Source organism: Sapajus apella, unplaced genomic scaffold (genome assembly GCF_009761245.1).
Source record: "Sapajus apella isolate SASKATOON/1434 unplaced genomic scaffold, GSC_monkey_1.0 scaffold15, whole genome shotgun sequence".
In the NCBI taxonomy this organism is placed as follows: Eukaryota; Metazoa; Chordata; class Mammalia; order Primates; family Cebidae; genus Sapajus; species Sapajus apella.
The window spans coordinates 18,273,388-18,283,967 of NW_022436955.1; the positions used below are offsets into that span (position 1 = coordinate 18,273,388).

Sequence of the window (10,580 nt, forward strand, 5' to 3'; positions counted from 1 at the left end):
TATTTATATATATATATTTATATATATATATTTATATATATATATACTAAAATACTTGAAGAAATGATATGACACCTAGCTTCAAAATAATCACAAGCGGGCCGGGCATGTTGGCTCACACCTGTAATCCCAGCATTTTGGGAGGCCGAGGCAGGAAGATCACTGGAGGTCAGGAGTTCCAGACCAGCCTGGCCAACATGGTGAAACCTGTCTCAACTAAAAATACAAAAATCATCCAGGCGTGGTGGTGGGTGCCAGTAATCCCAGCTACTTGGGAGGCTGAGGCAGGAGAATTGCTTGAACCTGGGAAGTGGCAGCTGCAGTGAGCCGAGATCGCACCACTGCACTCCAGCCTGGGCAACAAGAGCGAGACTGTCTCAAAAAAGAAAAAAAATCACGAGGAGGATGAAGGTGGAGGTGAAATAGTGGGTGGAGGAAAAGATAAAGTAAAACTGGCTGTACGAAGACAAGTGTTGAAGCCGATGATGAACACAGGCAGTTCATTTTCTTCTCCCTATTTTTACAGAATGTTTGAAATTTTCCACTACAAAAAGGTTACAATCAAATCAACTTGCCTCTTGTCCTTGGACTCTGAAATGAGGTCCTCCTCCACACCCAACAGTCTTAACTGTGGCTTTTGCGAGCAGCCTAAAGTAAGCCCCTTCCAACAACATGGGACTTACAAGTCCACTCAGCCATGGCACAGCCTGGGCATAGGTGGTCAGAGAGGGAGATGGCAAGGAATAGGAAGGAACGGGGAAGAACTGGAAGGAATAAAATGAAGACACATCGGGGCGCCAGGGTGAGGCAGGAGAAGCATCCACTCACCAACAGCAGACAGTGCAACGGTGGGCTTCCTTGTGTCTCTGAAATATAAAAATAAAAAGTCAAATGCCCAAGGTACATACCACCAGCTACCTGGTGTTCTTCACCCTTTGCACACATTTCTTTGCTTTCCTTTCAGTGGGATGGTGTTGGGAGATCTGCTCTGAGGGCCTTAAAAAGAGGTGTAATGAGAGACCTGCTTGCCTCGAGGTAGATCAACTTCCTCAGCCACTTCAATGAGGCCGTGTCTTAATTTCAAATAGCAGAGTTTTATCCAAAGACAACAAGGCCAGATGCAGTGGCTTACGCCTGTATTCTCAACACTTTAGGAGGCACTTGGGAGGCCAAGTCAGGTAGATCACCTGAGGTCAGGAGTTCGAGACCAGCCCGGCCAACATGGAGAAACCATGTCTCTACTAAAAAAAAAAAAAATACAAAAATTAGCCAGGTGTGGTACTGCATGCCTGTAATCCCAGCTACTTGGGAGGCTGAGGCAGGAGAATTGTTTGAACCCGGAAGGTGGAGGTTGCAGTGAGCTGAGATCATGCCATTGCACCCCAGCCAAGATGACAAGAGGGAAAGGAAAGGGAAAGGGATAGGGAAAGGAAGAAAGAAAACAAATTACAGGCCATGTACAATGGTTCACACCTATAATCCCCACACTTTGGGAGACCAAGGAGGAAGGACTGCTTGAGGCCAAGAATTTGAGATCAGCCTGACAGCATAGCAAAACTCTGACTCTACAGAACAAATTAAAAAATAATAATTAGGCTGGGTACAGTGGCTCATGCTTATAATCCCAGCACTTTGGAGGCCGAGGTAGGCAGATCATGAGGTCAGGTGTTCAAGACCAGCCTGTTCAATATGGTGAAACCCTGATTCTACTAAAAAATACAAAAATTAGCTGGGCATAGTGGTGCGTACCTGTAGTCCCAGCTACTCGGGAGGCTGAGGCAGGATAATCACTTGAACCCGGGAGGTGGAGGTTGCAGTGAGCCGAGATCATGCCACTGCACTCCAGCCTGAGTGACAGAGTGAAACTACATCTAAAAAAAAAAAAAAAAAAATTAGCTGGGCATGGTGGCAAGCACCTGTGGTCCCAGCTACTCAAGAGGCTGAGGTGAGAGGATCGCTTGAGCCCAGGGGTTCAAGGCTATACTGAGCTGAGATGACAGCACTCTGGGTGACAGAGTAAGACCCCATCTCAAAAAAAAAAAAAAGAGAGTAAAGAAAGAAGAAAGGAAAGAAAGAGAGGAAGGAAAGAAAAACAGGAGGGAAGGGGGAAGGTGAAAAGGCGGGGGGAAGGGGGAAGGAGTGAGGAGTCTAACTAGGGAAGAATTCTCCTTAAGGTCTTGCCTAGAGAGGTCTTAGCTCTCATCTCCATCCCCCTACAACCGTGTCTTTCACTCCCAAATAATATATTTGCACTCAAATCCTTGGCTCAAGGTCTGTATCAAGGGGAAACCAAGTAAGACACTTGATCGCTAAAGCAAAAGTCCCAAATCACCCCCAACCAGGTGGTTACACCTCCTAATTGTTCTTACTTGATATCCCAAATGTAGATGTAGGTGTCCACAGAGCTGGTAACCAGGAGATCTGGCTCAAACACTGCCCAGTCCAAGTCGCTGGGACACAAATAACAAACAGAACAAAGAAAAGAAAAAAAAATTCAGAGTCCAGGTCCAAAGCACTAGCACATAGAGTCTCTAGGGACTTCAGAATGCCACTGTTGATGGACTTCTTAATGTGGTTGAGGCTGGGAGTCTCCAAAGTTCCCTGGGAATGAACATGAGTTTGGAAGGTAACTGTTGGGTCCTTCGCCCTATAGTTGTCAGATACATTAACACCTGCTTCCAAAAAAGAAATGGAGTGCTTCAACTTAAAACTTTCTCTCTGGACTGAGTGCAGTGGCTCATGACTGTAATCCCAGCACTTTGGAGGCCAAGGCAGGCATATCATTTGAGGTCGGGAGTTCAAGATCAGCCTGGCCAACACGATAAAAGCCCGCCTCTACTAATAAAGCAAAAATTAGCCAGGTGTGGTGATGGGCACCTGTAGTCCCAGCTACTCGGGAGGCTGAGGCAGGAGAATAGCTTGAACCTGGGAGGCAGATGTTGCAGTGAGCAGAGACTGTGCCATTGCATTCCAGCCTGGGTCACAAGAGTGAAACTCTATCTCAAAAAAAACAAAACACAACCTTTCTCTCTCTAAATAGACAAAACAAAGGAAAAATACACATAGTAATCTTTGAGTTACCATTTTCTAAATCAAATTCCACCACAGGTACCTTGGGTAAAGCTAACATCCTTAAGCAGTGGCAAAGTGCCACACTGTCAGGCAGCACCCAGAGAGGGCCAAAAGCCTGTGGCGTCCCCTACCCCTGCTCTCCTTCCTAGACAGGCAGTGACTCCACAGAACATTCCACCCCACCCAGACATCCCACCTTTCCCAGCACTTCCAGGTCAGCTTAGCCCAGAAACAGTGACCCAGGGAAAGAGTGGATCAAGGAACACTCAAAACCAACTGGAAGTCCCCAACTGGGAGGCAGCTGTGCCCCTGGGTAATGAACTGTGATGCAGGAGCTCTGTGCGGGAACCTACTGCTGCTGGAGAAAGAGCCAAGGGCCACTCCCTGACATCTCCATGTCCTCCCAGGCACCACTGATCACAAACTGGGGGATTCTGCTGAATAACCTCCTCCCCTCCCGTGAGAAAAATCAGCTCTAAGCTAGGCGCAGTGGCTCATGCCTGTAATCCCAGTACTTAGGGAGGCTGAGGTAGGTGGGTCACTTCAGGTCAGGAGTTTGAGACCAGCCTGGCCAATGTGGTGAAACCCTGTCTGTACTAAAAAATGCATTAAAGTTAGCCAGGCGTGGTGGCATGTGCCTGCAATCCCAGCTACTCAGAAGGCTGAGGCAGGAGAATCACTTGAATCCAGCAGGTAGTGGCTGCAGTGAGCCAAGATCGTGCCACGACACTCCAGCTTGGACAACAGAGTGAGACTCCGTCCCCCGCTAAAAAATCAGCTCTAATCCTTTACTCTGAACTGAGCTATATCCATCCAGGATGTCGTCTGGGATGGGGGTCAACAGCTACCTGATGGAGCTTCCTAAATGCTGGCTGTTCTTCACTGTGTTCTTCACCATCATCCCAGTGAATGCGAATAACGCACTGACCACCCGGGGCCTGTGCAACACAGAGGGTCAGGCCAGGCAAGGAGGACCGCATCATCATTTCTCTCCCCAGGGGACTGTGACAAAGCAAGCCAGCCAAGGAGCTGCGGAGGGCTGGTGCCTACCTGATGACACGAGTGTGGCCTTGTAAGGTTGTGCCAACTTCCCCGCTGCCGTCTTTCCACTTGTAAAGGTCCACCCGTTGGTTACTCTGAAAGGAAGGGAAGAAGGCCACAGGCATGCACGCTGGGGTAGCTGCTCTTGCCCCAGTCAGCTTAAGGCGGAAAAGAGGAAGCCAAGGATCTCACGCATGGCAGAGATCCTTCAGGCTGAACTCTTTTTTAAAAAGCCATCAGAAATAAGCACAATTAACATTAGCCTGAGCTAACTTCAGCTCAGTATGTAGGTCTGTGAATCTCAAAATGGAAAGGCAGGACTATCTTAAGAGACGCATCTTGAACAGTCACAGCTGAACTGAAGGTGCAGAATCACTTCTGCACACAAGCTTCATGGGCCAGGAAAACGTCCCAGCCACCAGAGGAACCTCCTCCCTCTGAAGGTCACACACTCGTCTTCCCCAGCTGCTGGCATACTGGATGTCTCCATCTCACCCTTCCCCGATCAAATACCCAGAATCCACCTACCACAGGTGTTTTTTTGTTTGTTTGTTTTCCTTTTTTTCTTGCAATGGGGTCTATATTACCCAGGCTTTTCTAGAACTCCTGGCCTCAAGCAATCCCCCTGCCCTACCTTCTAGCATAACTAAGGTAACAGGACTGTGCCATCATACCTGGGTCCTGTGCCTCTTTTAAAGCATAGGTGCAGCTGGGCACGGCAGTTCACGCCAGTAATCCCAGCGCTTTGGGAGGCTAAGGTGGGAGGATCATGAGGTCAGGAGTTCCAGAACAGCCTGACCAACATGGTGAAACCTCGTCTCTACTAAAAATACAAAACTTAGCTGGGAGTGGTGTCGCACATCCATAATTCCAGCTACTCAGGAAGCTGAGGCAGGAGAAATGCTTGAACCCGGGAGGTGGAGGTTGCAATGAGCCGAGATCGCATCACTGCACTCCAGCCTGGGTGAAAGAGCGAGACTCCATAAATAATAAATAAATAAATAAACAAAAACCCAACAACCATAGGTGCACAAGAGAGAAGAAAGAGGCTGGGTGTGGTGGCTCATGTCTGTAATCCCTGTAATCCCACTGTAATCCCAGCACTTGGAAAGGCCAAGGCAGAAGGACTGCTTGAGCCCAGGAGTTCAAGACCAGCCTGAGCAACATAGCCAAATGAAGTCTCTACAAAAATAAAAATAAAAAATAGCCAGGCATGGTGGCACATGCCTGTCGTCCCAGCTACTTGGGAGGCTGAGGTGGGAGGATCACTTGAGCCTGGGAGGTCAAGGCTGCAGTAAGGCATGATTGTGCCACTGCACTCCAGCATGGGTGACACAGCAAGAGAAAGAAGGAAGGAAGGAAGGAAGGAGGGAGGGAGGGAGGGAGAGAGGGAGGGAGGGAGGGAGGGAGGCAGGCAGGCAGGGAGGGAGGCCAAAAAAAGGAAAGAAAGAAGGAAAGAGGAAGGAGAGGAAGGGGAAGGGAGGAAAAGAAAGAAAGAGAGAGAGAGAGGAGGGACGGAGGAAGAAAGAGAAAGAGAGAGAAAAGAAAAGAAAGAAGAAAGACCATCAAAAGGGTGTCCTAGAAGAGAAAATTATTTAACGCTCCTTGAAATGTACCTATATTTAATTTCTTAATGGTTTAAGCAGAAAGAGACAGGGAAAATGAACCAGAAGAAATCACAGGTAAAATGGAAAAGTAACTTCCATCAAAGTACATTTCACATTTAACACAATCAAACAGCAAAGGCTCCCTACATATCATGAGTTTATGAAACACACTGAAAGTGATAAAGATTACCAAGAGACTGAGAACAATAGCAGGCCACTTAATAATTTCTGAACTGATATATACATAATAGACCAATTTTCATTTTAGCTCAGAGACAGACAGATGTATACAATTCTGAGATTTTTACCCTGAAATACCAGTTTCCACATTGAAAAGGTAAGATTCTTGTGAAAAGGTTAGGATTCAAAATAGCTTCCAATGAGAATAGGAATGAAAAGAAAACTTCCCTCATCTTCTAATAATATTCCCTGCCATTTCTGGAGGGTCTGCTAGTGCCAGTCCACCTTAACGAATCTGGCCTCTGACCTCTCCCAGCACATACACAGTGGGTATCATCACCCACGTTATAGATGAGGCAAGCAAGGCTCAGAAGATAAAAGACTGAATGTTAAAAGTAGGACTTGACCTGACCAGGTGCAGTGGCTCATGCTTGTAATCCCAGCACTTTGGGAGGCTGAGGTGGGCAGATCATGAGGTCAGGAGTTCGCGACCAGCCTGATCAACATGGATAAACTCCATCTCTACTAAAAATACAAAATTAGCAATGTATGGTGGCACATGCCTTTAATCCCAGCTACTTGGGGGAATCGCTTGAACACAGGAGGCGGAGGTTACAGTGAGCCAAGATCATGCCATTGCACTCCAACCTGGGCAACAAGAGTGAAACTCTATCTCAAAAACAAACAAACAAACAAACAAAAAACCTAGGGCTTGACTTCAGATTTGCCTAACTAAAGATTTCTCAAAAGGCTGACTTCTGGCCAGGCGCAATGGCTCATGCCTGTAATCCCAGCACTCTGGGAAGCTAAGGCAGGTGGATCACTTGAGGTCAGGAGTTCAAGACCAGCCTGGCCAACATGGTAAAACCCCATCTCTACTAAAAATTAGCCAGGCATGGTGGCGCACACTTGTAGTCCCAGCTACTTGGGAGGCTGAGGCCCAAGAAGTCCTTGAACCTGGGAGGCGGAGGCTGCAATGAACCGATGGCGCCACTGCACTCCATCCTGGGCAACAGAGTGAGATTCCAACTCAAAAAAAAAAAAAAAAAAAAGTTGCCTTCCAACCAAGAACAAAAGAAAAAAAAATAGGTAAATTAAACTTCATCAAAATTAAAGTTTTTGTGTCTCTAAGAACACTATCAAGAATGCAAAAAGACAACCAACAGAAGGGGAGAAAACATTTGCAAATAATACATCTAATAAAGGTCTAACATTCAGAATATATAAAGAACTCCTACAACTCAACAGTAAAAATGCAAACAACCCAATTCAAAAAAGGCCAGAGGCCTTGAATAGACATTTCTCCAAAAAAATCATATATCCATGGCCAATAAGATACTCAACATCCTTAGTCACTGGAGAAATGTAAATTAAAACCATAATAAAATACCACTTCATACCCACTAGGATGGCTATTTTTAAAAAAATATAAAAAATAACAAATTTTGGAGACGTTGTAGAAAAATTGGAACTCTGTGCATTGCTGATGGGAGTATAAAACGTTTAGCCACTTCGGAAAATAGTTTGGTGTTTCCCTCCAAAAGTTAAACACAGAATTATCATATGACCCTGCAATTCCACTCCTAGATGTATACCCAAAAGAAGTGAAAACAAGTACATCCATACATATGCTCATACCACCTCTATTCAATAGGCACCCAAATGTCCTTTGATGGATGGATAGATAAACAATTATACATGGAATATTATTTACTCATTAAAAGGAAAAAAGTTCTGATACCTGCTGCAACATGGATGAACCTTAAAACATTATGCTGAGTAAAAGAAGTCAGGGGCTAGGTACGGCGGCTCACGCCTGTAATCCCAGCATTTTGGGAGGCCAAGGCGGGCAGATCACCTTAGGTTAGGCGTTTGAGACCAGCCTGGTCAACATGGTGAAACCCTGTCTCTACTAAAAATACAACAAAATTAGCTGGATGTGGTGGCGGGTGCCTATAAGTCCAGCTATATGGCAGGCTGAGGCAGGAGAATCACTTGAACCCAGGAGGTGGCAACTGCGGTGTGCCAAGATCGCGCCATTGCACTAAGGCCTGAGGATAAGAGCGAAATTCTGTCTCAAAATAAATAAATAAATAAAATTAGTCAGACATAAAAGGTCACTTATTTTATGATTTCATTTCTATGAAAGATCCAGAATAGATGAATCCATTGAGAGAGAGCGCGCAGGCTGGTGGTTGTCAGGGGTCACAAGGGAGGGAGGAATAGGGAGAAACTGATTAATGAATGAGTAAGGAGTTTTACCCTGGAGGGACAGAAATGTTTGAGAACTGGAGAGAGGTGATGGTTATACAACAGTGTGAACGCAGTGAAGGATACTGAATTGTTCACTTTAAAATGATTAATTGTGGGCCGGGCACGGTGGCTCAGGCCTGTAATCCCAGCACTTTGGGAGGCCGAAGCGAGTGGATCACGAGGTCAAGAGATCGAGACCATCCTGGTCAACATGGTGAAACCCCGTCTCTACTAAAAATACAAAAAATTAGCTGGGCATGGTGGTGCGTGCCTGTAATCCCAGCTACTCAGGAGGCTGAGGCAGGAGAATTGCCTGAACCCAGGAGGCGGAGGTTGCGGTGAGCCGAGATCGCGCCATTGCACTCCAGCCTGGGTAACATGAGTGAAACTCTGTCTCAAAAAAAATAAAATAAAATAAAATAAAATAAAATGATTAATTGTGAAAGAACAAATAAACAAAAAAGGCTGTCTTTGTCAGTGCTCCCGAAAAAATGCAGTGTTAATCCACCGAGTACAACTACTGAGGCATCAGCCTAAACCAATGTTTCCCAATCAGAGGTGACTTTGCTTTGCAGAGGACATCTGACAGAGTCTGGAGATATTTTTGATTGTCATAACAAGGGGAGGAAAGGATACTACTGAGCTCTAGTAGGTAGGGACCTGGGATGCCACTGAACTTCCTACAATGCACTGGACAGTCCCATGACAAAGAATGACCTAATAAGCCAATAGTGCCAAGGTTAAAAAACCCTGGACCAGATGATCAGGGGCTGAGGGTGAGAGGGGAATAAGGATCCAGAGGTATAAAACAACCTAAAGAGCTCCCTCTATCACCCAGGAAACAGGCTGAGAGCGGAAGGGCAGGGAGACTCCCTCTCCCTTTCTCTTTCAGAATAGCCCTGAAAATCAGCGCAACCTTAGACATCCACAGTTCAAGTCAGATCCTATTTTGGAAATGGCTGGGAAGGGCAGCTTTCTGTTCCTTCTCAAGCTGACAAAGTTGTTCTTTCTTTGCTCAGATGCTTTCCTTCTGCAGACTGCCTTTCCTGACAAGAACAGACTCAGACAGACTGTACAGTGGTCCCGCCCCTGGTGAATCAGAAGGATTCTTTTAAATACTTTCCTGCCAGCCCAATGTAAAAAGAGCAAAAAGTTTAGACCTCTCATTATTCTAGAATAGAATGTGACACAGAATCTGGAGAAAGATGCCAGAGAGGTTCTAGCCCAGAATCTTTTGAGTCATGAATCCCTTTTATTAGGTTTTATTAGAAAACCTAATAAAACTTACACGTTTTCCCTGGGGAAAAAAATAACACATAACAGGCACATAAAATCTGATGAGGTTAATGAAATCTAATGATTCTCAACCAAAGAACCCCTTCCTTTGAATGGAAGGATAGGGGGAGTCTTCTGATCCCTCTGAAAGCAATGAAGGTCAACTCCACACCAGCTCCCCAGCTACCCTCCTTAGAATGTCTTTCAGAATCATCTGCCATTTGTCCACTGGCTAGTTACAGTGCGGCTGACGAAACAGGTTCTCACCACTCACAGTAATGGATGCATCTGCCTGCTTCCCTTTCAAAATCTGGATTCAGTCCCTAGAAACACAAGGCCTGACACCGATGGGACCAGCGAGCATTCCCATGTATATTTAATTGGTAACTTTCCTCTGTCTTTCTTTCAAAACCATCCAAACCTCTTTTCCAACTGAGCAATGAGGATTGTATTCTCTTCTCTACACAGGACATAGATCCACCAGCCCCAGATGACACAATTAACAGCATTCTCCTGTATTCCTTAAATAAGCTCACCGAAGCTGCAAAATAGTGTGCAAAGCTGTCATGAGGATTCCACTGCACAGCTCCAATGTCCCATTTGCTCTGGCGAGAGATCTTTCGGTGACCTTCGAAAGGAGCATCTAGATTGACGATGTATAAGAATCTGCGACTAGAGACCAATATCAACATTATAATAGTATAAAAACACGACATCATTGGCATTAAGATAGAAAAGCACACTTGGAATTGCTTACAATTTGCAAGCAGTGCTCCAAAAAACCCAAACACACATGGCATTTATTTACTCTGAAAGGCAAAGAAGTAACAACAGTAACTCAAGGTGGCTGTCAAAGGGAAGAAGTGTCCCTGTGAGAGTCCCACCTCCAGAGATGGCCTTCCGTACCACATCCACCCACAAGAGTTTGGTCCTCCCCTGCATTCAGCTCCAACCTGCCCTTCTCCCAGCCTTTCCCAACACCGCCACCCGCCACCGCCGCTACGGTTAATTACTAAATTAATCAATTCCACACTACTCCAATTGCATGGTCTACATTTTGACCACGGAATTTATCTCTGTAGCAGGACTACTAATGTTAAGACTCTTGTCCTGAGTCAGCTAAGCATTCACAGTATGAACCATGTCTTCAAT

General features: G+C 45.7%; 1 protein-coding gene across 9 annotated transcripts in view; it reads right to left on the reverse strand.

The window, feature by feature from the left end:
• Positions 1 to 10,580, reverse strand: part of WDR59 (WD repeat domain 59) — a 107,782-nt gene that overhangs the window by 69,391 nt on the left and 27,811 nt on the right. For 7 of the 9 annotated variants that reach the window (XM_032284445.1, XM_032284444.1, XM_032284450.1 and 4 more), the window contains exons 3-6: positions 9,965 to 10,100; positions 4,123 to 4,208; positions 2,370 to 2,450; positions 829 to 866 (exon numbers count right to left, since the gene is read on the reverse strand). The exons of 1 other annotated variant lie outside the window; for it this stretch is intronic. In XM_032284445.1, coding sequence (XP_032140336.1) covers positions 829 to 866; positions 2,370 to 2,450; positions 4,123 to 4,208; positions 9,965 to 10,100 — 341 coding nt within the window. The remainder of the gene's footprint in view (positions 1 to 828; positions 867 to 2,369; positions 2,451 to 4,122; positions 4,209 to 9,964; positions 10,101 to 10,580) is intronic. One more of the 9 variants, XM_032284451.1, reaches the window with a different exon arrangement.